Source organism: Ammospiza nelsoni, chromosome 14 (assembly GCF_027579445.1).
Source record: "Ammospiza nelsoni isolate bAmmNel1 chromosome 14, bAmmNel1.pri, whole genome shotgun sequence".
Taxonomy (NCBI): Eukaryota; Metazoa; Chordata; class Aves; order Passeriformes; family Passerellidae; genus Ammospiza; species Ammospiza nelsoni.
This window is the reverse complement of record NC_080646.1, coordinates 7,096,027-7,123,487: the sequence shown is the minus strand read 5'-3', so window position 1 is coordinate 7,123,487 and position 27,461 is coordinate 7,096,027. Positions and strand designations below refer to the sequence as shown.

The following is a 27,461-nucleotide window of genomic DNA, read 5'->3' as shown; positions in this document are numbered from 1 at the left end:
CCGCCCTTTTATTAAAATTCAGTATGGTGTGCAACAAGCTGCATGCTAAACCAAGCAGAACAGGACATCTGTACAGAGGCACACACCACACCTAATGAATTAGTTTGGGCTAAGAAGCTCAGCTTCTAAGGACCCAAGCTGCCTGCCTTTTGAGCAGCATCCTAGAGAGATAGAGACACAGGGAGCTCTTATGTGCTAGGGAAGATTTTAAGATCTGTGGATACTGAAAACCAAGCAGAACACGAAGAAGCTTTTTATCTAAAGGGCAACCTCCTGCTGGAAAATATTGTCTAGGTGGTCTGAAGAAAGGTGCTCAGAAACACATCCAAGCATTTCATGTTCTGCACTAGGAATTCTCTTAAAAACCAGCATAAAACCAGGAAGATGACACGGTGCTTTTAATAATGCATCAATATTAATACTAATCATCACTGGTAATCACTGGAGTCCTTGCAGGCTGTAATGCTACACACACTCAGCACATTCATCCTTGTCCTTGAGCTTCACAAAGCAGTGACAGAGTTGGGAGCCTCTTGCATCTTAAAATTATCTCCATCTGGATTCAGGGCAATTCCCCATTTGCAGCAGCAGAGTCTAAGACACTTGGCAAGATCAGGCAATGTGAAGTGTGAGATGAAGTGACACGGCTTCATGCTTTAGAGATACAGAACACACGTGTGAGTTCTCTGTCTGTGCTGGATTTCAGGAACTGGGAGGCAATTTTAGGAGAAATCTAATTTTTCTCCATTTGGAGATTAAAGAAACTGTTCTGATTGATGCTTGGGCTAAATTCACTCCAGGGTTTTGCCATTTTTGCCACCATCACTAATCTATTGGTGAATTTAGCTCAGGTTTCCAGAGGATCACTATGAATTGTCACTGCTGCTGTCCTTACTGTGGCACATTGGATTTCCCATGCTGTTGCTGAGACACAACCATCTCAGAAATATGCACAGCCTGACCCAAGCTGTTGAATGCAGTGTAAGACTTCTGATCAGACAGAAATCAGAGACATGCTCTACAGCTCAAGAGAGAATGGCAACAGAGAGCTCTGCTGAAAGGCATCAATAACTGTCACTTCTCCAGGCAAAGGCTGCCTAAAGTCAGAAAAGAGAATCATCTCTGATTCCTTGGTCTCAGAATACTGTTCCTTAGGTCAATCTGTATGAAACCATGAGGCAGCCATGAAACTGGGGTTATGTTTGGGAATGGATGATCTCACATGGTACCACCTGGGCTGGTGGCCCCTCGCTCTGCCTCGGGTACAAACTGTAAGGAGTCGTTCTCAGCAGATGTATGGATACAAATTACACAAACAGACAGTCAGCTCTCCATTCAGAACCAGGAGCAACACATCTGGGAAGGGTGCTGAAGCTGGCAAACAGGCAAACACGAGCAGTGACCCATTTTCTTGCTGCTCTGCAGGTCACAGCCTTGCTCACACAGGACTGCTCTCAAACCCACGGCACAGCCCAAGCGCTGATGAGCCCAGAGGAAGAGCTGTGCTGTTGGGTGCTGGCTGGCTGGAAATGTAGAGCCCCCTCAGAGCCCTGGAGCTGCATGTCTGTCCTGTGGTCACTCCTTCATCTTCTGTCTCGGCTTCCACACACGAGAGGCACTCCTGGATCTCCTGGTCTAGCTCCAAGAATTCCTCTTCACCATCAGAGCTACAGGCAGTGTCATAATCAATCTCTTCTGCACAAGGAGGTTCATCATCAGACTCCAGGCTGCTGTTACTGCACCTTCTGCAGAAAAACCACAAGAGAGACTGGATGTCACCAAAGGAGGAGCTGTTCTCAGGGGGAAGAGCAAGCAACAGGGAAATGCTTTTTCTGGGCTCAACCTTGGCTCTGTTAATAAGGGATGAGGGGGTACTAAACAAGCTCTGGTGTGTCTTTGTGTCTGTCTCACCTATGAGAGTGATAAAATGAAGAGTGATACTCACTGACCTCTCAGGAGTAAAGCATTATCATTCCCATCACTATTACGGTTATTGCTAATACAGAAACAGACTGGTTTACATACAGACAATACCATTCTTGCCTTGAGGCACTAACAAAGGTTGCAGAAGCTGAAATACAGCAGAGAAGAAGGTATTCAGTTTCCAGAAAGTTGCTGGTTTAATCATCATCCCCCTTGCTGTAGTTCCACATTTAGTGTAAGACCTAATTAATCCAGGTGGTTGAAGTGCTTTGGCATCTTTTCCTCCTGCTCTGTGGATGCTCAGAGCACTGCTAACAAGAGGCAGCACAAACACAAAACTGAGCCTCTTGGATCTTCAAGCACACTGGCTGCAGGGAGGGCAGAAGCACACGGAGAGGCTGTGCTTTGTGAAGAACATGGAAAGGCTTTGATAGCTTGACTTCCTGGGAAAGGGCCAAACTCAGAGTCAAGCCTGAATGGCTGAGGAAAAACTCTAAGTGGATGCCACAGCCACATCATCTGCCTCTCAGAAAGGCAGGTTTCCCCACCTTGGCCTCCTGCCATTTACCCAAAGGAATGGCCACAGGGGCTTTCCTTGCATGCCCCCTTTCAATGCACAGTGCATGAGGTTTGCCTGATGCAATATTTATGGCAGAAAAGTGACCACCAGACTAGATGGCTCTGGGGGTCCTTCTCCTCCCAGGCTGTCTGCATCCCATCTGGCTCTCAGCCCATCAGGGCAACTGGGCAATTTTTTGAGACCAGAAAGAAGCCTGTGTGATTTCAGTGCTGTCTGGGTCACAGTCAGGATGAATCAGGGGAAGAAGAGATACTGCATTTTTCACCTCCAGGTCAATGTTTTCAATCAGACTCAGAGCAGGGGCATGTATTGCTTTGGGGGACAGGGAAAGGAATAATAATATTCCACCTCTGGGCCAGAGTTTTTTCATTTGTCCCGAGCTGGAAGAGTGAATGGCTTGGCAGATGGAGCATACACAGCTTTAATGTGTGGTCTGCTCACTTACATGCCAGTAACCAGAATAATCTTCCAGCTTTCAGCTGTTACACAGCACGGCCAGCAAGTGATGTTTCAGAGCATACCAAAGGTGTAAAGTATTGCTTTTGGGTGTATTGATCCCTCCCCTCTTCTGCACTCCAAGAAAGGTGTAAGATTTTCCTAGGTTTGAGACTCCAGATCTTAACTGCAGAGAATTCTGCAGCAGAAACAGGCAGTGTCAACCCACATCTCCTTCTCAGGCTGATCTCTGGCTTAGTTTACTTCAAAGGCTGGGTATAAAGGATTTTCTGAAAGCTTAATAGAGCTGTACAGCTTAAAAATAAATAAAAGAATAATTATGCACTTTTACAGTTTCTGGCTCTACTTCAGTCTGCTCAGAAATCTGGGTCAGGAAGAACTCATACTGAAAATGAGGATGTGACATAAAACAAACAAACCAGGACAATCCTCCCAGCACAAACAGCAACAGTGATGGTCCCAGCAGAGTCTGACCAGTGGGTTTGATTTCTTCTTTTAATTTCCATATGCAGGCATTGCATGAATTACCATGATACTGAGTACCTATGATAACGTTCAAAGCTGACTAAACCCAGGGGAACCAGAATTTTCATTTATAAGCCCTGCTCTTGCAGATTTGCAATCAAAAAGAACCAAAGCATACCTACTTTCAATATTGCACTTGTACATTTTTAAGGAGCTGCTAATGCCATTGGGATGGAACATAGCTGTTACCCAACTCACTGATATTTTACAGGTGGAGAAGCTTGCAGCCCAGGAACTGAAGGTCAAACATTTGCATTAACAGGATACTTGGGGGGAAAAAAGGTCCCTATTATTACTTAAATCTGGGAAGCCAAATAACAGGATCTTCTGAATTTTTCAATAATTAAAGTGATTTTAGGGCTGTGTTTCTGACAAAAAATGGAAAACGCCTCCTACCACAAAAACATTTTGCTAATGAAGGGAAGTCTGGAAGACAACAAACAGAGAATGAAAGGCAAAAAGTACAAAACTACCATTTCTTTACATTGAAGACAGAAGGGATATTATTTAGGAAGCAAGCACTTATTCATAAAACATTTGCCACCATCACAGGTCTCACAGTGAGCTACCAAACAACAAAGGCATGGCACCAGCCTCCCCCTGCTGCCAGCACAGGCTGCAGTCACACTGCTGACTTCAAAGTTGAGAGGATCTTCATCACATTAACAAACTCTACAAACCACTGCACTGTGTGGAACTTTACATCCCAATAACTCACTGTCTGCCGCAGAAAGATTTAAGACACATTAAAATGTGTTTTACACGTTTTACAGAGCAACACAAATGGGCTGGTTCCTAGCAGCAGGTTCTTCTGAAAGAGAGAAAGTGGCAGCATGTGGCACGTGGAGGAGCCAGCCAGTTCCACCAGCCAAGTGCCACTCCTTGCATTGCTTCCCCACATCACAGAGACCTTCCATGAAAATGGTGAAACATGGTAAGGAACAGGACTGCCAACATCTATTGACTATTGCGTTCTGCCCCAACAGAGTTTTGGGGGTTTGTTTGTTTGTTTTTGATCTGATCTTTAAAAGCTGAAAAAGAATTAGCGCGACAAAAAAGGAAACAAAAAACCAAAAGTGAAACAGCAACAAAAAACTTACCCAGGAGACATGAAACATATTTATCAAAGAATAATGATGTTGTCTTGCAGAAGGTAAACAAAGAGGAAAACCAATGACACTACATTATAGAAATTGAAGACAAATGTAGAGTATGAATACCACTGAACATGAACACAATGCAGAGGAGAGGGGGGAAGGCTGATAAATATATTCTACAACCATCAGTCCCCCAGCTTTCACAATAAAACATGGACACATTTGGTTGATCTTCAAAACCTATGGCCTCATAGCCCCCATCTATTCCAGCTGATGGGAACCACAGCAGCAATTTGCAACTTCATGATGTGATAAATAGAATTTCTTTGTTTTGATTTTTAATTTGCATATTTACTCAGATATGACTTAATCTTAATTAGTTCTCCTCTTCTATGTGGGTGTGTTTTTTTGTTTGCTCAGTTTTGGAAAGCAAGCAAGATTTGGTTCCCTGTAAAATAATTCTGGCTTTTTTGCTGGCTTAATGGGAGGAGAAGGAGAAGGGAGCCCAGTGCCTCCTTGCACAAATGGAACTTTGTGGTATGACTGGGAAACACTTCTTTTAGGTGCCTGCTGCCAACCCCTCATTCTGAGTCAGCCTGCTAGGACACAGCTGGGGAGAAAGCTCTCATGTCAGCTGTCCTGCTGAGCCACACCTCAGAACACACACTCTGCAGCTGTGGTGATGAACCAGAGCTGCACACTGCACATGGGCATGAGTGGCATCTCTCCTCCATACTTAATTTTCATCGACTCGTACATGGAAAAAACTAGAGAACCCCTGAGTGATTTCTAGCGATTTTTCACTCACATTTTGCATTTGTGGCAGGTCACTCACTCTCTGTGTATTCTGCTGGCTGGCTCAAAATAGAACCTTTCATTTTTTTTCTGCTGGAAAGAACGGGCACTGACAACTGTCCCTCTTAGGGAATCTGTGGCTGCTGCTCAGGGTTTCTGCTTGACCTTCACTTGACAGCCCTCACAGTTGCAATGCATTACAGAAGGAAGTGGAGCATTTACTTTTCTTTCATATTGCTCCTCTCACTGTTGAATTTTGTTGCAGAGAGAAACTGGAAGTGGGAGGGTTCAAATGCATCACATAAAAAGGAGAAAAAAGCTGAAGCTGGAGACCACTGCTGGTCATGGTCATACCAATGATTCTCTCTGAAGGATGTATCAACAAACAAGCAAACATGTCCTCAGCCTCTCTCTGCAATGAAAAAATAACCTCCCAGCATAACCACCCTGCCTGTAACCCTATTTTCTCCTTGTGTTAAACCTTCTCTCCATCATGGGGCATGTCCCAGTTCTTTGGAAGCTGCCCAAAGCAGGGATGTGGCTGTATATAATGAGCCAAGCACATCTCTGATACAGCTTATAGACTGAATAAGGCAGGAAATAGCTTTACTGAATTTTTTTCAAGAGATGATACATTCTTGTGTGTGAACAGAAAACAGAAAAAAAGATTTTTATGTGATTTAAAGGCCAAGTTCTCCACAGTTATAGCATTCACATGAAAGGTGTGGTTTTCCTCCACTCAGGCAGGGAGTGGAGAGCCCAGGATGTTCCCTGACCACAATTATCACCTGTGCAGAAGGGGAATTGCCCATTATTTTCCAAAGAAGTTTTACCTATTGTATGAACAGTTACCAGTGCTGGTAAATAATGTGTCCTGAAGCTTTAAAGATATGCAGTCCTCTCCATAGTGATTTGGAATTGCCTTGCCCTTCTGGCTTTCTGACATTAAAATTCCATCTACATCACCAAATCTAAAAGGGATGTGTGGTCCTGCACTGTTTTGCTTTTGAGGAAACCATATGTTTTATTAAAAGCAGGAACACTGCTTCTGAAGGCTTGTAATGAATCTAAAATGAACTTTAAGCAGACACATTTGCAGTAATCCCAGAGTACAATTCTGCCTTTAATTGCTTCAATAAAGTAGTATTTTAGGACATAAATGAAACAACTATGATGCTTGCAGGTAATTACACCTGTAAGAAATACGCTACAGCAACAAGATGCCAGCAAGGAAGGGCTTTAATTTGCCCTTTGTGTCCGGATTCGGTTGCTACAAGATGCCTTGCACACCTTGTAATGACTTTCTAATTTCTCCTTGGCTGCTCAGCAGCTCCCCAGACAGCAGCCTGGCACCCTCCTGCCTGAGGAATGCCAGACAAGGATCTGTTTAGTCCCTGACCTCACCGAGGGAGGGGACCAGCTCTGTCCTGATGCAAGATGACTCCAGCTTTGGGAGCTATTGCTTTACCCTATTGTTGCTGCACAGCAAACACTAATGATAATTTTGTAGACTCCCAAGGGACTTCCCTTCCCAAAGACCCTTTGACAAGGACTTTTGCATCACACATCTCCTGAGAAAGTGTGTGCTCAGCCCAAGGCAGTGCCAGGCGCCCTGGCTCTCAGCCCACCACAGCCCATCCTTTCACCAGCAATATAAACGTAATTAAACATGGTCTTGAATCCTGTTTGCTGTGCCTGAGACATGTTTGGTCTTGTTCTGAGTGTAGGTTGATGTTTTTGGGTTTTTTTTTCTTTTTTTCTCCCTGCTGCAAATAGCCAAGAGAAAGGTGCAATTCATCGCTAAGGCTCGAACTAATTAGTTTTTTAGAAGTTCCCAGGCTAATTGTAGACTGCAATATTTCTAATTGATTTGGCCAGATTAGAAATGGGTGTCTGGTGCACCAGTTAGATAAGCAAAGGGCAAATGGGTTTTATTTAGAAGAGAAGACAGCTTGTAAATAAAAGGAGAGCACAAAGAGGAAGAAACAGGCTGACTCCTGGCCAATACTGTCCCCTAATGTTCATTCAGGCTTGCAACAATTTAGCCCTGGGTCAGCAATTCACTTGCATCTACCATAAACTGTTCTTGTTCCCAGGAATGGCTGCCTCCAACAGCAGTGAGAAAGTGGCTGATGATGGTGTAGGGGCAGGGGAGGTGCTGGGCACACACCTCTCATCACAGTTTTCCATTTCCATCTTAGGAAATGGAAAAGCCTTCAATGAAGGCAGAGAACTGCATTTAATTGAATTACACCACGCCATTGGGACAGCTTTGTCTTTCTGTGAAAGATGAGCCTGCAGACAGGACAAGAAGGCATTTTTCTCTCATTTGAAGGGTAGCTGACATTGCATCACATTCCTGGGTTCCAGGTATCTCAGCTCAAGATCCAGGTGTGCTTCCGATGCTAACCAATAAAATTCACATATAGCTGGTCTTCAGACTTGCAGGATGGAAAAGCTGCTGAGGGGCCAGAGGCTGTGGATTCAGTCTTATGAACAATCATTAATTTCCTCCTAATGGAAGACCAATCTATATATCAGAGCAGGGCAAACACTGCATCTTTAGCATTCTTATAGCTGTAGGCTTGTAAGCATTAATAAAACCCAGTGACTTGAACAGATACAAGTCAGCCACGAAATTAAGCTCTGGCAGTTGCTGCAGACCGCAAACATAATGAGTTTTTCTTCTCTCACCCTTAGACTGTTCTTAGATCTTGTATATATATTTTTTTTCTTTAAATACATTCACATTTCAGCACAGGAAAGCACCATCCTGTGGGTATTTTATGAAAGATTTGTGAACTGGCATATTCATTTTGGTTTGTGATGATGTTTTCTTTCACATGGTACAATACCTGGCTTGGACAAACCATTAATAATTCCATTAATCTGCTGCTTGCAAGGGCAGATATGAACAGAACAGCTGCATCCCCACCACCACTGACAGGCTAAACCAGGGTACAATTTCCACTTATTATGGTGTGACGTTAATTTTAAAAGAACCTAAGCGTGGAAAACCCTGACTTTACCTCCACAGACATTCCAGGCAACCTGTTAAATTTCAGTCACACCAAGCAAGTTCAGCCACTCCACCCAAGTTGGGGGAACAGCTCATTCACCCAAAACTGGCATCCAGCACCAGCTTTTGTGTTAATTCCTTGGCAATATGAGATACGCCTGAAGAAATATCGAGACCTGACTGCCCATGTCTGCACAGCACCATATTCCTGACATTTGGGCCAAAATCCCAAGCACCAGGGCTCAAGCCCTGGGATAAAAATTTTAAGCAAGTTTAAGACTTTTATTAGAATCATATGTGATATATTTTTGTGATATATTCAGGCATTGTTGGGAAAAAAAAAAGCTTAGAGTGTTTTGGGAAAGCACAGGCCACATGTTGCTTTTTAGATCCATATTACACTGCAACTTGGTGTTTATTTAAGGGATGGCTTAATACCAGGTCCACTGTGATCTTGTTATATTCATTAAAAATGAGATATACTCACAGGGAACAGAAGATGCTGATGTAAAATAGATGGAATAATACCCATCTACCAGGCAGCACAAGTAATGGCTTGGATTAAGAGTTTAAGGATCAGAGGAAATGCTTCCAAACCAGGTAAATTTTGGCTTTCTACAGCTTAAGCTTCCTATGGAAATATGAGCAGTCAAGGCTCCTTGTATGGGAAAATATTTAGTGAGACTACCAGAACTCATTAGGATACTAAATAATGAAAGAGCTGCTGAAAATATGATTTTGAAAGTGTTTGAGAGCTTTTCGCACAGTGTCTCTATCTCAAGCAATTTCTTCTCAAAAAGATAATCATGTTATTGATGATACTTAGCAGTCCAGCCAAAAGTAATACAGGAAGATTATTGGAATCCTTGTAATTGCTTTTAGAAGCTTCCAGTAGTTGAGATATTGGCACTGTGCGTGGGGAAAGAAATGTAGAAAGATTTTGGCTTAGATGCTAAAAAATTGTACTGCTGAGGATAAAGAATGTAAAGGCAGGCAGGTTCTCCTGAGACCTTTTTTCCCTTGGTGCTCTTTCACATAATTCCACTGACTCTATCCAAGCTGTATAAGTGGTTCTATATATTTAATTTCAAAAGTCCAAGTTTTATATGTATATATCCCTTAGTTCTCTCTGAGCAACTTAAAGGATTTGGGATTTTGAAAGCACAATGTTATAAGATGACCAAGACATGTCTAGCCTGTGCCTTAGTTACATATCTGTCCTATGTGCAAGGTATTTTTGGGTCAGATAAGTACACATGCAAATATCTGTTTGCACAGAAGATGACAGATAGATATCTAATTACTTGACTGAACTAATAATTGCTGTAAATTACTAATTTCCAACCACTACACCCCGTGAAGGAGAAAAAAAACCTCTTGGCTGCTAGTTTTTCTTCATGAAAATGTATTTTTAGCTGATACGCACTCTGATGTTTCAGAGAATCTATGGCAGAGGACAAATTATGAGGTTAAATTATTATAATTTATATGTGTCCACGTATGTAAATAAGCTTAAACAAGCACGTAAATACAGCACCATCACTTATCTACCTCTCCTTAAAGACAGATAAATAACAGATATATACTCATTATACACACACCCAGACACCCACACATGCACTCAGTTATGTGGTTTGCTCTGTATTCAGAGCACAGTTTTCATTACAAGACATGGGAGGTCTCAGGAGATGCTCCCACAGCTCCCTGAGAAATAACAATAGGTGATCACTGAACCTTGATGCTGTTGCATTCAAGTGGAAGCAACCTGAGGGAAAGAGCTGCTTGTGACCAGAGCAAAGCAATTCTTTGACTCCAGTCCCCAGGTGAGTGTTGACAAAGCAGGAGTTCACCTGAAAGGGAAATTAGACCATCTGTGTAGGACTGGCAGCGACTGACAGAATGAGAGGGCACAGTCCTAAGCTGTGCCAAGGGAAATATAGGTTGGATATTATAGGTTGGTATTATTATTAAAGTTTTTTACAGAAAGGGTGATAAAGTTCTGGAATGGCTGCCTGGGGAGGTGGTGGAGTCACCATCCTTGGATGTGTCTAAAAAGAGACTGGATGTGGCACTGGGTGCCATGGTTTAGTTGAGGTGTTGGGGCTGGGTTGGACTTGATGATCTTGAAGGTCTCTTCCAACCTTGTGCTTCTGTGGCTTGAGATATGTTAGGATGGTCAAGAGGCAGGCAGAAATGGTTGAGTAAAACATCCAGTGTTATCAGCTGTTTGGGAGCTTAAAGCAAGACTGTGGCTAAAGTTAAGATCTTGGATTCTCAGTAAGGAAATCAGGACATTTTCCTATTCCACATGGACCTGACTCGTTCTTGTACCTCTTAAAGTAAGGAACACACATTTTTAGAAACCCCACAATCTTGTGTGCTTCAAATGGGTAAAGAACAGGTGGGACCAAAAATACTCAACTCGGGTAAAGAGAATGATTCTTGTTCTGAAGCACCCAGAGAAGGGACAGGGTATGGCAATGCATGGAGGTTCAACAGCTGTTCTTCCACTGAATTCTGCTTTTGAGGAAAGGCTTCAGACAAATCTCAGCTTAAGTGCCACAGAAAATAATTCTTGGAGTGCACTGAAGGCAGTTAAGGCCAACATGATGGCAAAGCCCTGAAGCCTCAGAGCTTCCAGGTGATGAACATCATTTAACACGGCCACCTCTCAAAGTGACTTTGCCTATGGTCCTTTACCAAGGTCTAGTGTTATCACAGATTTCTTGGAATGGATCCAACACAAATCTGCAAAGTCACAATCCTCCTAAAAGTTACACATCTCATTCAGGGGTGCTCATCATAACTGATCTGAGAAACCTCCTGTATTGTAAAAAGTTCTGACACTGATATGGAACTTTTGGTCTCTCATCCTTTCCTGAGGAGAACAAATATATTTAATCAATATTATAGTTAGAGGGGGAAGAGAGAGACCCTGTGTGTACCCATAAGAATGAAAGACAGCAAGGGCAAGGTCAAAGAAATCTATTGTGCCTTTAAAGCAGATTGAAGTGGAGTTTATAGCAGAAATATCTGATGAAGTATGTCTGATCATAAATAATCAACAATAGATGCAGCTAAAACTTCAGCCTCTGCCGTCATCCTAAATCTCTTCTCAGACATAATGAGATTCAGATAAAACAAATCTGAATACTCATGTTCAATATCTTTCAAAACATTCTGATCAATTATGTTTTTAACACCATATGGACCCAACTCCAAAACCTTGCTTAACCTCACTCATTACACAGCTGATTTGCATATGCTTTGGACTCCATTAAGGACAACAAAAAATGTCATCTATTGCATATAAAAGTGGCAACACTTGCTAATTCCCTGATCTTGCCAAAGCCCTGCCAGATGTTTCATGAAGAATAGCAAATATTTCATTATGTTCTCCCTGCTTCCTAAAATTTGTCTGTCAGGAGCTGCAAGGATGAACAAGAGAAACAACAGGCATGGAGAGCTGACAAAAACATGAAGCATCAGTTTCAACCTATTTCAGAGCTCAAATGGGGTTCTAAAGGGATTCTGTGTGCCAGGAGGACCTTCCAGCCAGGAAAATATGACTCCCAGTAAAGAGAGGAAAGAGGAAAAACAACAATTTGCTCTGATCTAAGGAGACAGCATTGCCTTGCAAAAAGAACAGAGTAAAGGACACATAAAAGTTGCCATTGCTGTTTGTTGTACAAGAGATCTCCAAATTCTCTTCTGTGTTCCTGTTGTAGGTATTTCATAATGTTTCACCTATATAACAGGCAGATGCAGTTTCCAAATGAATCCATTTGTAGCTTGTAGCATCTATCAACTCCCAGCAGGGAACATTTTTTAAAATCGCTGTTAACATGACTATTTTCTGAATATTTTATAAAAACCAAATTTCAAATGCCTGCCAAAATATTCTATGTGTTTTACCTGAAAGTTGCAATTATATTTTCTTTCTTTTTTCTGTATGTGAATATATATGTCTATATTTATATATGCTTACATAAATTCTAGAAAGAACACTAACCCACCATGGAAGCAAGCATATCCTGAGTGAAAGCTGAAGCAACATAAACTGACAAAAGTATTCATTTAATTATGGTGAGACATGTATTTGGATGGATGGGGCAAATTATAGCACAGCTTGCAGAGCAGTGAAACAATCACTTTACAGAGAACCACCCTGAGCATTTAACGTCACTCTCTGATTTACAACTAAAAATGATAAAAGGTCAGTTCTTGTGCACAGTGTAAGTGACTGAAAAAATATGTCAGGCTGTACATCAAAAGAAAATTAAATAATGAGGTTAAAACACTTGGTTTTCAAAGATACAGGTTCCGTATTCACTGGGCTTGCAGTCACTGTGAGCAAACTGCTTTTCTCTCTTTTCCCCAATTCCCCAATAATGGGGACACACAAGGCTCCATCACTGCACCTGTCTGCACGGCAGAGCCAAGGTGTGTCTGAAGCCTTCCAACACCTGCCTAGTCCAAATGAGGGTGCAGAGCTCTTTAATTGCATCTTCTGTGTGTGTGCCCTTCTCTCCTCTGAAAGCAGTGACAAAAAGGGTGCTTAACCTTGCTGAGCAAGGTCCAAAAAGGTGCTAAACCTCACTGAGTTTGGTCCAAAAATTCCTCTCAACAAGTGACCTCAGTAAAGTAGCAAGCTTCCAGATCCATTAGGGACAGAAGTCAGTGTTCTTGATTTTGCCAGACAGGAATGAAGAGTTTAGCTGGAGGAATGATGAGGATGCAGGACTCCTGTTGACATCAAGAGTGGGGAGAGATGCTCGGTGACACCAAGGATTAGCTGCCAGATCATATTTTGAAAGAGAAATGCTGTAATTCTTGCAGTTCCGAAAACAAGTAACGTCAGAAAAGTGGAGATTGTTTAGAAGGGAAAGAAACAGCCAAAAGCTGCCAGATTTTCTGTACCCAGTGTGATTTTAAAGTGCCCAGCAATCCTGGCTGCCAGATCCAGCTCAAGCAAACAAAGGTTGAGGACTTGTGCACAATGGTTCCACTGGACCTGAAAACCTCATTAGTCACGAAATCTTGTATTTCTTGGCATTTGCCTTTGTAGTTATCTTTTCCTAGCTCCTCATTTTGTCTCTGCTTCAGAAATCTGCTTATTGCACCAAAATTAAGTGGCATCTGCTCTTCTCATGGTGGATTCTGTCTTCCAGGAACTGAAACACCAGCTGAAGAGCAGGTCCTGAGTTGTTCTGGCTCATAAGTTGTCACTAAGGTGTGGAAAGAGCCCACAGAAATTACATTTTCCAGCACAAACAGCACAGATCCAAGTGCTAGAATATACAAACACACTTCACAGAGGGGATGCATTTAGGAAGGTTATTTTCATGGATACATACAGGGTTCTTGATTGATGTGTTCTGTGATAGAATCTCTTCCTTCCCCACCAAATCATCACGGCCTCATTTTCTCTACAGACATTTCTGCTGCACCAGCAATAATGAGGTACCCCCACAGGAACATTTCAAGTAACACAAACCCTTAAAATACCCTTGCATGATGCTGAGGGGCCCAGGCTCTTGGAATGATGGAGATAATGGAATGTGGAGTAGCTGCAGCCAAGCCAGGCTGCTGCTGACTTTACCCTGAGACTCCCAGGCTCACACTGGACTTTCTCCTTTTCTGCACAGCCAACCCAGAGATAAACTGTGTCAGATTTAATGGTGCATGATACAGGCAATTCAGTATCAAGGAGAGGGGGGAAAGAAAGCATTTCTGAGGCAAGATGGGTTATCAGCTCAGCTCAAAAAGCAACCCATCAAGAAACACTGCCAAGGAGACTTCAGAAATCTATAATTTAGGTGTTACCTTAAGCCTGAAACTTTGGAAATTTCATACTTCTCACAAGCAGACTGGCAAAGCCCAGAAGGATCAGACCAGCTATCAGTCCAGATGACAAAGTAATACACTTAGTGTATATCAAGTGCTGTGCACATGAAAAGTACAGGAAAGATGGCAACATTATACAGTTTTATCCTGCAAGGAATCAAAGCTGTTATTACACAGCAGTTTTCCAAGGGCTATTACACTCCCTTGCTTACCCACCAATCAGCTCACCTTACTGGGCTCCCCAACAGTATGAATCACTTTTAAATAACAATGCATTTGCTTTACATACAAACTTTGCAGCCTGAAACACCCCATACTGCTTTCTGAAAAGGGAAGAAGCCTGAAGATTTATCAGGAACAGGGCTGTTGATGTGCAGGAAGCTGCAGCAGCATGTCCCAGCTGAGCAGCTGAGCTCCTGAACAGCATCATTCACCACTAATTTTGCAGCCATTTCTGAGGCAGGCAATGACACTTTACTTTAAATCTTGTCATTTTCTAGAACAGAAGGCAAAGACTTCTAAAGCCAGTCAACAACCGGTGCAAAAATTTTAAGGAACTGCAGAAAAGAGAAATATGCCCTGTGTCAAAACTTGGCAAAGATGAAAGCCCTAGATCCCCAATTCTTAATACTCAGAGTATTTCTTGGTTTGCAAGTGAATAAAGATTGCTGTGCAAGGACAATCCTTCCATGGAATTACCTAATGATCTGGGTTGGAAGGGACCTTAAAGATAATCTTGTTCCAATCCTCCTTTCATTGCCAGGAACATTTTCCACTAGATCCGGTTGCTCAAAGCCTCATCCAACCTGACCTTGAACACTTCCAGGGATGGGGATCATTGGTTGATGATTACAACAGCAGTGAGAGCCTGTGGAACCTTTCATGCCAGCCTCACACCCTCACTCCAGAGATGGGTCCCGTGGCAAGGCAGGGTGCAAACTGCAGTTACTGCCAGTTGCATTTCTCTGACACACACACACGTTTGCTGGAACTGTCTGCTGTGAGTTTAGGAGGAAAAGGCTCAGAATTAAATACACAATTAAGGTTGTATTAACCTAAGCTGCTAAGGGTGAATTCCATAAGCAAAATGTGTAAATTATGTGTCCAAAGATCTGTGACTCTGCAGGAGCCCAGCCAAGCACCCCAAACCAATAGCTTTAACCTCTGGAGGTGTTTCCTCTCACTCCTTCATGCTATTATAGACATTCCCCATGCAAGAGAGGTCCATGAGGAGACAATCAAGAGAAAAGAAAATTTCCTGAGCTGTCTACTCCCTTGCTGCTTTCAAGGTCTCCCCATCCCAGAAGTTTCACATATCCTTGTCCCACACTACTCCCTATAGTCAGGAAATGCCCAATATTTCTCTCCTTACAGAGGGTCTCCTTTAAGATGGATTAAACTAAAACTCCTTAAATACAGACCTGTCAATTTCCTCTGCTGGAGACTTTGGATTTAGATATCTTTGCTCTACTGGAAAATATCCACTGATAACAAGCAATTATTATTATGAGATACATCCTTAGAGATAGAAACTGGCTGCTAGGAAAGACTGAAATGAAGGGAAGAGGAGAAAAATAAAAATACTGTTCCCACTTACCCTGACAGGGATTTAATCACCTTCCCAGCATGACATATCAAGAGTCCTTGGACAACCTCCTGAACAAGACTCAATTGACACCTATAATGTAAAGCACTTGATTTTCTCACGATAACATTAAGCATCATTACTAGAAATGGATGATACAGTTCAAAGCTAATTTCAAATTTAATTTGAAACCATTAAATATATATGTAATTGCCTCTTCCCACAAACCAGCATTTGGGCCCTGAAGGCAGCATCCATAGTAAGCTAAAAGACAGTATGTGAAACTCTTTCTGTGAGAATTAACAAGTGTGCATGAGATGCAACGATTTATAAAATACATACATGAGGCCTCTATTAGGAAGAACTGAAATCAAACATTGTGTGATTAGGGCTGTTTTAAAGCAATAGCTGTAGTGGGGAGGAGGTGCTGTAGGAGAGGAACAGAGGGTTAATGTGCTCTGCTCTTCTTGCCAATGCTGTGGACCTGAATGTTCAAGTCAAGATGGAAAAAACTGAGCAAACCAACTGTGGCGTATTCCGGAAGGAATTTGGGGTGCATCATGAATCCTCAGAGAGTTCAGAGCACAAGCAAACTGTGCTGGACAAGCAGCAGACCCCTGAGAATGGACCTGTCTGCTTTAAGGGCAGTGCTGAGACTGAGAGCCTCAAAATGAGCATCCCTGGCACAGAGCTGAGCAACCAACAAAAGGAGACATCCTGCCAAAGCACAGATTAGAAAATTAGCTATGGAGGTGAACAAAACGGTAGCTGGTGCAGAATTTCAATGGGGATACAAAAAATCTCAGTCTAGAACACAGCAAGGAAATGAGCTCCCTGTGAAGCTCAGCAGAGGTGTGAAGTAAGGAAGGAGACACAGAGAGGGTGGAAAGATGTAAAGTATTAAAGCACCTGCACTGCTCAGATGACCTGGACTCCAGCAGTGCCCAGGACTGCTGATCACAGGAGCTACAATAATATTTGCCTCCTTGTTAAGGCTCTCAGTTTGATCAGCATCTGCCAAGTGTAGGAATAAGCTGAGAGCCTAGCAGGAACAGGGCTCTTGCCCAAAGCCTTTTGCAGGAGAACAGGATATTCCATACCAGGACACTCAGTAGCTCACCAAGGTCAATAAAGCAGCTGAGGACAGTTGGGAATGGGGTTACCACAGGGGCTTGTGGGGTGCAGCAGCAATGTGGGACAGACACACCCCTAAGGTCAGGCTTTGTCCAGTACAACACAATGGTGGAAATCATTTTGAAATGTGTTATCCCTTGGTAAGGCTGGATACAAAATGGGGAGCTCATATCCAGATTGTGGCCTTTTTCCAGTTCTGAAATCCAAACATTATATATTCTGGTTTCCTTATCCAGTGTTGCTTCAGTGCTTAATTATCTACCTGCTGGCCTGGCCTTTTCTGCCATACTGGTGCCAGATCATCACTGATGTGCCTATCAGGGTGAAACGAGCTCTGAACTGGGTGATAAATTGTTGTTTCTGCTGCAGCTGCTCACATCTCGTAAATGTTTAAACAGTATAATCACACACATCTCTAGTAGCTGCTTGGTTATGTTTATTTTGGATGAGGTGCTATGAAGTTCCTTAGATGTGTGTGTCAAATATTCATAGATGGCAGGCTACTGAAATATTTTTCTTTAGTATTTATTTATAGACTTTATTTATCAACAGAATCAATCTTCACGTTCCCAGATGCAACATTACTTCTTGCCTTACCCATTTTTCCCAGACACTGCCTGTCTATCTCACAATATCCCTCTCCCTGCAACATCTATTCACAGAATATCTGTGCAAGGTATCTTCCCATGGGTACTCACAGCATCCATCTCTTTAATTCCAACCATATATCCATCTAATGCTCGTCATCTCTCTGAAGCACTTGCTCTCTCTCTCTCCTCTCACCATCTCTTTATCTAGGCTATGGTATCTGTCTCTCTGTTGTGATTCTCTATCCCTTCCTCTCAGTCACTCACCAGGGTATAATTATGGATTTTGGACCACAAGAGGTTTTTCCTTTTTTTTTATTTCCTCCCCAAACTGGGCTCACAAATCACTGGTTAATTTATTTGTTTTTATGCAAAGGCTGGATGTGAGAAATGAACTCCAGAAGGGTACAAGTGCCTTTGGGTCAAAGCCTCTTTCCCAGGCTTTTTTGCTTCCCTGCTGTGTGTGAACTGTTCACTGCTGTGAGAGCTGCTGTTATCTGAGAAACTCATCTTCAAACAAAGATGCTGCAGTGACTACTGCCTCCCTGTTCTCTTCCTCTTTTCCCTTTCCAATTCCCTTTTTCTCCTATTCCCTTTTTCTCCTCCCGTGTTTCCTCTCTTCCCTCTCCCCAGTACTTCACATCCACTACTTCAAGCTTTTCCCTTCCCTTCTTTTGTCTGCTTGGTATTCCGAGGACGAAAAGTGAAAGTCCCTCCCTATTAAAAATTTACTGTCAAATAAATATTAAAGCAGGCAGGAAAATCCAGTTGGCTCTGTGTGATTTATCATGATCTGCAACACAAGACCCAGGTTTACCCACTTCACAGGGACACGAAGGACTTGGTGACCCCCAGCTCTTAGAAACCCCATGATGGGGACAGATTCCCTCCTCACCATCAGCCTGAATGAGATGGGTAGGGCAGGAGAGGAAGAATGTAAAAACTAAAACCTCTTTTTATTTTTTTTTCCTACTTTTTTTCTCTTACAGAAAAATTGACACAAAAACTGTACAAAAAATTATCAGGTCTCATGGAAATTATTGGACAGGAGAGGAAAGGAAAAAAAAAAAGGAAAGAAAAAGAAAGAAAGCAGAGCAAACTCTATGAAAGGAGGGAGAGAAAAGCTTCCATGTCTCTGGTTTTGGTTTCCTGTGCAAAGAGCCCAGCATTTCATAATTTTTCTTCAGGCAGGGCCAGTATGGTTCAACAGCAGAATAAAACATGCAATAATTAATTAATAGGTTCACAGTTTTATGGATAGGTTTAACTCTCCCTTATTTAGAGCTGCTGGAAAAGACTGAGACAGATGCAAAGCACAACAACATGAATTAACTGGTATCAACATGGAAGGAGAAAATACTATTTTCACTGAAGTGAGCAAATTTGCTGATAGCTTAGGGACTTCAGAGGGGACCCAGATTTAATTTGAAGAGTAAAGATATTTCCCCTCCCACCACAGTCTGCCATGCCTGTGTGAGCTATAGGATTGCTAGCCTGTGCCTTAGTTCCTTCACAGCAAAGGATGGGAATAACTGTGCTCCCAGCAGTGGCAATCTGCCAAATGATGACTAACTCTTAGAGAAGAGGAGTCAATGCAGCTTTCAGAGGAGGAGGCAGAAGAAAAACCCACCACTCCTTTCCCCTATATTGATTGGGACTGCCTAATAGTGTTTTAAACATGCAACATCCATGAAGGAGACACGAGCTGTGAGTGGGCAAAGCTTCTACACAGGAGCAGCCCATGAACATACCCACAGGTGTGATGTGCTTGTCTCGTAGAGAAAGAAGCTTCTTCCATGCCCAGACCTACAGCCAGGAGCAGAGCAAGAGGCAAGGAAGAGAGAAAATGGAGAATTTTGAGGTCAGGGCTCAGCTGCTCAAGAGGTTTTGTGTCTCTCCTCATGTTCACCCTTACCATGGTGGGAAGACCCAGTATGAACCACTGGAACAGGATGTGGAGGCGCTCCAAAGGTAGATCAGAAAGAACAATCCATCTTGCCTGACTTGTCTAATTTACTTATTATGAGGTCTGCCATCAGTGATGAATTATATTCATGATAAGTCATTCCCAGCTAATGAGGATCCATTATCATTATCTGCTAAGGAAGAGTAACGGCTTGCCAAGACAGAGTGGGGGTTTCACAGTTTCCAGGGGGAATATTCTGGGCTGGTAGCCACCTGGCTATTGAATTTTCAGGAAACTGAAAGCTTTCCAAGATGGATACCTTCTGCTTGTTTCAAGCCTTGGTTTTTAATTTCTTTGGGCAAGTTTAGGAGAGGGAATGTAAAAGGAGGTGGTGGAGCAGGAGGAAGTGAGGGAAAATAGTAGTAACTGTGTCTGATAAGACTGTGATTAAATCAAGGTCTCACTTTAATTACACTGCATTTAAATAAATTTTGCCTAGTAAGTAATTGTAATTAAACTGCAATTAAACATGTATTTATATCACCATTTCCTCCCCTGCACAGCTGTCTGTTTCCACCTCCTGTTGTTGCTGTCTACCTGCCAAAGCCTCTGAATTATCATGAGGGATTTTACATTTCCTTGGACTTCCTGGAGGAGATCTTGTGGGGGGAAAGGTTTGAGGCTCCCCCACAAGAAGCTAAAAGGAACTTCTGTTTTCAAGCTGTGTTGGAAGAATGGTGCAGCTGATGCTGTGATAAATGAGACCTGAGGAAAATGTTGAGAGGGGCAAAGGTATGAATGAAAGGAAGTAAATACCTCTTTTCCTCTCAGAGGAACGGGAAAAGAGACACATTTTCACCTCTTTGAAACTTCTTCACATTTGGGCTAGAAGTGAAACTATCCTCCTTGCCTTCTTCAGAGCACCATTGTTATGAGTTTCTTTCCTAAAGCCCCAAATCTCTGTTTACAGCATCAAGTTTGTGCATTCTTTTACATTATCTGGAGGAAAAGAGCTCACTTACCTACACAGCTGCAGGTGAGAGTCCAGACCTCAGAATACAACTCTTGAGCTCTGTTTTAAGCTTTTTAGGAGTATTCACTGACTCTAACTGTGTCTCAGTTTCCTTTATTTGCTGCTCTGAGCTCCCCACACATAACAACCCTACAGATGGTCTTTAAAGTTTACTGCAGTTCTCAACAATTGGGTTAGGAAAGTCTGTTATGGAAAAACAGGAGGTTCTAGCTATTTGAAATGAAAGCTAGTTCCTGTCAGGAACCTGAAGGCAGTAAGGAAAGGAGAAACAAAAGAAGAAATAAACAGCTGAAGGGAGAGTGATAAAAATGAGGAGGTGAACATATCACAGCAGGAAGAATGCCCAGGGCTAACGAAAGCAAACTGGTTTCTCTGCCTTACCTCCCTCCTCATCAGAGATGATGGAAAACATCTCCATTTGTGCCTCTGCTCTCACGAAGCTCTAATTAAGGGGCTGGAGAAATACCACCGTCACCCTCATCTGTTTGTGCTCAGTCGCTGAAAGGACACCATGCATCTCCCTGACAGGTAGTCATTACAGCAGGCTATGGGCACCCCTCCTCCCAGCAGAGCCCCAGCCCTCACTTAAACACCTCCAAGGAGATCCTCAATGGGCTCCTGGTGCTCCAGGGAGGTGAGCCATGGAGCCCTTATCATCATGGAAATCACTGCTGGCAGGGAAAGGGCAGCTGGTGGGGCAGAGACTGCATTCTGGACATGTTGCTTCAAAAGACACACAGCAAATGGGAGAATCTATATGTACAAATGTACAATATCTAGAAGTGCATGTGGGTGCAACGTGTACAATAAAAAAAAAAATTGTTATCCAAAATTAGTAAACAAATCTATTTCGTTATTGACAATTTCCGTGTGACTGCTGTGTCGCACTCTTTCACTCCCTCTCTTCCTTCAGACATTTCTGTTTTCTCTCTGATTAACTGGTCTCAGGAAGGTCCTTATGGCAGTGTTGGGTGAAAAGAAAAACCAGAACAAGCATCTCAAGCTTGATTTTCTGATGTGACCAATAGTCAGCCTGATCTGGAGTAATCTGTCACGTCAAAGAATATAGATCCCAACTCTGGGACTGTCTTTTCAAACCTTTCTTTAATCTATAACCTCAGTTCTACTCTCATAAATAGGAGACAAAAGCAATGCTGCTGGAGTGATATTTATCAGAAGAATGATTGGACATTACTTTCCCTGCAGACTCACTCTGGAATCATTGTTTATTTATTGGTTTGTCAACAATATCTTTCACTCATAAACAGTCTGATCTTAATGGTATCCTTTCCACTTTCTAAATCAAAATGGGAGGAAACCCCCAAGGCTGTCATCACCCACAGTTTCCCCACACAGCATCTTTTTTAATCAGGAGCCAGGGAAAGAAATGCCACCATTTTAAGGGTACACGAACTGCTGCCCTTTCCCTTTGGCAAAATGCTGTGCACAAACCATCGAGTACATGACGACTTTCAGTTTGATTCAGCTCAACTTATAGGTGCAGTCAAAGGAGGAAAATGACTGTCATAGGTCAAAGCCCAAACCTTCCTTTCTCTTTAATGGCTCTGTGACTGCCTCAGGCTTTTTGTTTTCACTTACAGTGAACTCCAATCTGCCAGCAATTTTGTTCTGCTATTAGACAGATGGAATAATGTGAACAATTATCACCTCTGTGTGCATTCTCTGTTTCTCTTTTGATGTAAATACATCTATTTGCAATCACGGATGGCCTTCAACCCCTTTAAAACAGACCTAAGACAGATCTTTTAGAAAGGAGGCTTAGACAAGAGTCTCCTGAACATTTGGGGCTCAGTGGAGATTTTCTAGAACCATCTGGATGCAATCCTTTGCAATGTTCTCCAGCACGACCCTGCTTTAGCAGGGAGGTGTATGATCCACAGATCACCCACAGTGGTCTCTTCACCCAGCATGGACAGAGGTTTTTAAGAGAAAATCTCATTTCTACCTGTGCCTGCCTGTCCCATCCACCAGCCACTGGATCCAGGCTGGGCTGCCCCTGCTGAGTGCACACTCAGTCACTTCCACAACTGAACACTCACCACGAATCCTCACTTTGGCTGATTTACTGGAATCAAAACAGACCATGATTAAAAATGAGATCAGCATCCCTTCCCTTGTGGATTATTTGTAGGCAGCACTAACAGAGCTGTTTCAATGCAGGGGCTATTTTCCTCTCAATGGTGCCCTAAACTGGTCATTTTTGCACACCACAGCATGATTGACATTCCCAATCCGAGCAAAAAATGTTTTGCTGATTTAGCCATGGAAGGAAGAAGGATCTAATTTTGAGCAAAATCCAGATATTCAGTCTGAAATCTCAGAGAGGAAAGCAGCGAGAGGAGGGGGAAAAGCAGAAGAGAAAACCTCAAAAGGTAGAGGCAGAATGCTGTGAGACATTATCCTTCATTCAGCATGCAGATGAGTTTTCCAGGCAGGAAGCAATATGGAGAAAAGGTGTCTGAGGCATCACATGCCATCTCTGCTGCCACTCACACACTTTAATTACCCCTAAATCAAGTGCAATAGCTTCCCCAGCCCTGAAATGCACGCTGCCTGTCTCCTTATACACATAATAAGGCCTGCAGGGATTTCAGAGACTTTAGCCTTGCATGTCTCATTGCTCTGATCCTGAGGCTTCTTTTAGCATAAAATCAGCAGAAAAGCACTGAGAGGCACAGCCTTATTCTAACAAATGCCTGTCCTCCTTGCCAAACCTACCTGAGCCAGTGCATGCCCAGGACTGTGATTTGGATTCTCTTGCACAGGGTATATTTGTGTACTGCTGTTTCCATATGTCATCCTGCTCTTGTTATGCTGCTCCTAACTCCACTGGTACCTACACAAGGAAGGAGTCCCAGCAGAAAATCTGCAGTATTTCTAATTTACATGAGATTTCTAGGAATGGGCAAGACCTTTTGGAAGGAAAAAAGAGAAGAATCTCCAAACATTTGTCCCCTTCCCAGCTACAAATCAAAATTAGCTCCTCCTAGGGAAATTAAGGTCACAAAAATTTAGCTGAGCTCTCTTTTTTTTTTTTTTTTTTCTTTTCCTTTTCTATTTCTATCTCTGGTTCTTGGCCTTCAATTTGTTAATTACTGTGGGTGACATCCAAGGAGAAATGTTCAAAATGAAGTATTAAACACCATGAGAGGGGAATTAGTCTCAGCCACTACAGTGGCATCTGGTTTAAACTAAATTTTGTGGCTGCTCCTCAAATCTATGAAGGGAGACAAATGATACATTGCAACCATAGGTAAATAAAGTTAATAATTTGATCATCTTTCACCCACCTCTTACTCTCTTCATGAACTACAGAGGAAGGTAGGTAACCAGCTCTATTTAGACACTCAGATTTTACAGCCAAAGGCTGTATTTTGCAAAGGTTTGTGCTGCTGAGAAAACATGCCCCAAGGAGAAGTTTGAGAAGAGAAAGAGATAGATGAAGGATATTAAAATGGTCAATGAAGAAAGAGATGAGCCTAAACTATTAAATCCATATATTCCTGCAAAGTTCAACACCAGGGCTGTCTGAACATCCTGAATTTTGGATATATATCACTGAAATAGGGAAGGTCTAGGACAGGCAAAAGATAAGTAGAAAAAACCTGTGTTTTGCTTAGGTGTTTATTGGCTTTTCTTGGCAAGAACAATGAGTGCATCACCCACAATGCAGAGTGAGAGCAATTCTTCCCCCAAAACCTTGCACAGGAGTGGGCTGGAATATAAAAGCAGTATGATCATATATTAAGGGGCAATATAGTGTTATCCTGAAAATTTCATACTGTTAATAAATTATGGTCTTACTAAGAACCATAGTATGTGGTTTGCTGGCTCAGCCTCGCAGGATTTTTGTTGTCCCATCTGAATATAAGGAGATGATCCAGAGCCAGGTTGAGCAGTCCTTGAGGAGGACACCTGGGATAAACACAGTTCCAGTGGAAGGTGTGGTCTGGGGTTTTGAGTTTGTTTTGTGAATAAATGGAATCAGAAAGCTGCCACCTGCTTGGGATGCATTTGAAAGGAGGGAGAAAGATAAATGTTGCAGGAGCTTATGATATCATAAAAACCTTATTCTTTAACTTGATTCCCGTCTTGGAGACACCCAGACACCCACAGGAAACTATTTACAGGAGGGATCTGAGAAAGGAAAGGGCAAGGAATAAGGGAATCTTTTCTACAACCAGTATAAAAGAAAGTGCATTAGAATGTGGGGGATGCAAAAAGGTTTTGAAAACTGCTTCAAAAAAATAAATTAGGTTGTAGCAGCTCTATTGATACCTGGCTTTTCTCTGTTAAACAAAACCCCAGCCCCTTCCTATTATAAATCTAGTTTAAAGCTCTCCAGCCAGCTTGTTGACCAAGACCCTCTTGCACACTTGGTCATTTTGTGCCCATGCCCAAAACCTGAAGAGGAAGAGGAGTGTTGGGGGAGGATGTCAGTTCTCTCACAGTCGTGTGAACAGTCACCACACTCACAGGCCACATTCTCATTATATCTCTCTGCTGCTACCACTACTTCCCTTCTGACTGCATTCTATCCACACTAAAATAATTGAACATAGGAAGAAAATGGGGAGCTCATTCATGATGTAGAAAGCAGCCTGGTGTGGCTTGCAAGAACTCACTGAACCCACAGGCAAAATCCACCACCTGCAGTTGTGTTCAGTTCTGGTTCTGAAGTTCTGTCACCTGAACACCAGCACTGCACTGACCCCTGTGTTTTTCAGGTACCCACTGGTACCTGACTCAAGTAATTCCCTTCTTGTTTGTCTCAGAAATGCTGAGCACAGTGTGAAAAATCAGCAAGAGCAAGGAATTCTCAGCAAATTTGAAAACAATGCCACAGGTAGGTAAATATCTCAGGCAGGAAGGAGCTGCCAAACATCAGCTCCTTGACTCCTTTGAATATTTTGTTTCTTATTTTTATGTATGCACGTGCTGTAAAGCCTGTTTATCTGTTTGCTTCTTGCCCAATGAATCTCCAAAGCCTCCTGTGCCTCAGCTATGATTCATTTCTGAACAAATTCATGAAAGGCAAATAGCATGTTTCCAGATCCACACACTTGTCTGATATTACTGGGCACTTCATCATCTGGAGGAAATTTTTTCCCACTTGTCTCAATCTTCCCTTTCCCCTCATACATGCAAAGCCATTGCCCCTGTATGCTGACCACTCAGAGATTACAAATCATTTTAAGTGGAGGAGAGGTTGAGCCCCAGCTTTGCGCTGGCTGCATTTTGTTTAAGTTGCTCGTGCTGTTCCAACATCTGTCATATCCTCCACAGCAGTGCAATCAAACTGTCAGGGCTGAGTGAAGTTCTGCTGATCCAATCTGCTCCTTCTGTGATTCCTGTCAAAGGCATCAGGAGGTGGCAGATACAGTTGTGCGCTCTTTAAACAACAGCTCTTTATTTCTGCACATTAAAGGAACTGTTATTGTTTGTTTCTTTTAAGCTCACAAAGCGTGTTCAGATGTGGCTGCAGTCACAAACCAGGCTGCACTTCCCAGGTTCCTCTGCACTCCCATGGGTCCCCAGTTTCACCTCCCACCTTCTCTTGAGAAGACAGAACATATAAATATCTCTCAGTCTTGCTGGGCTCTGTAATTCCACAACACATCTTGGAGCACCTAGGAGGGAGTTACTTTGTGGATCCTGGATTATTATTAATGAGGTAATTAAACCAAAGAGTTGTATGGAAAGGGGAAGAGTCATATTTTAATAAGCTCCCTTCTGGATACTGCACTATGAGTTGCCAGAGAAATGTTATTCCCTCTTAACTATACCAAAAGGATCTGATACTAATTGATATTATTGATACTAATATCACTAATCACCTTGACTAAAAGGACAGGATGTTCTTTCATCATTTAAAAAGTATGTACTCTTTGATGTACCATAATAACCAAAAGAATTTGGGGGAAAAAATATTCCATTTGGGCTCTGTTAATATGCAGCATGTATTTTTAATCAGCTTTCCAGCATGATGCACCTTTTCACACTTCTGACTGAAACCTTAAACTCGTGCTGTGAAATGGAAACTTAGGGTTTTATCATTTCATAAAAGGAACCTGAATCTGAGGTGAATCATATGGTCCTGCCCCATTTCTGTGCTGGCCTCATAGCCTATGGCTTTCCCATCAGGGCAGAAAGTCTTCTAATTACAGCAAAGCACCAATGGAAAATGAAACCTAGGATGCCATTGTGCCCTCTTCTCTAATACTTGTATTGGCTGGTGACTCCTGCTGCGATGAAAAATCTGGTTCAGAAATGCTTTGATTCATTAAAGAAAAAATGTAAAAAAAAAAAGATAAAAACTCTAAGGTGACAGGTTTTCTTTTTCCCTAATACATTTGCTTCTTTAAAAATCTTAGTTTCCAAACCTGACAGGAAAACATATTCATCTTTCCATGATTTGTTTTTGCCCCCTTCCAAAGCATCCCAGCCCAGGACTGGATTATTCTGCCCTGAACAAAAAAGAATTCTGAAATTCCTGGCAGAGAGGGATCCTGTCTTGCCTATAGGCATGAAATAGGATTGGGTCCAACTTCCAGCTGGATACAGAATCTCAAAATACACACCAAGTAAACCCATAGATTTATGAGAAATTAAACCCATGAGCCCAAATGCACAAGGCTCAGGGCTCTGAAAATCCCACATGGTATGTGGTTGCCATCACTAGGAGCTGTTCTCCTTTACCTTCTTCAGTGGCTGTTCTGTAACCCCCCCTTTCCAGTTAAAGTTCACAATAGATCCCAAGGAGCGTCCCAAAGAAATGAAATTAAAGGAATGAGCACTCAGAGCATGCTTCTGAAAATCTATTTTACCTAAGCAAATACTGTATAATAATAATAATTCCAAGGTACTAGAAAAGTGAATGGCAGCCCTTCCATGAGCTCGAAGCTGAGCAGGTTGGTTCTGCCTGGGAGGGATTTTGCAGCCACTGGTTGCAC

At 42.5% G+C, this 27,461-nt stretch overlaps 1 protein-coding gene across 2 annotated transcripts in view; it reads right to left on the bottom strand.

The window, feature by feature from the left end:
* Nucleotides 1-300: 300 nt before the first annotated feature.
* Nucleotides 301-27,461, bottom strand: part of AGBL1 (AGBL carboxypeptidase 1) — a 266,994-nt gene continuing 239,833 nt past the window's right edge. For both annotated transcript variants that reach the window (XM_059482534.1, XM_059482535.1), the window contains exon 23: nucleotides 301-1,745. In XM_059482534.1, coding sequence (XP_059338517.1) covers nucleotides 1,439-1,745 — 307 coding nt within the window. In that variant the 3' untranslated portion in view covers nucleotides 301-1,438. The remainder of the gene's footprint in view (nucleotides 1,746-27,461) is intronic.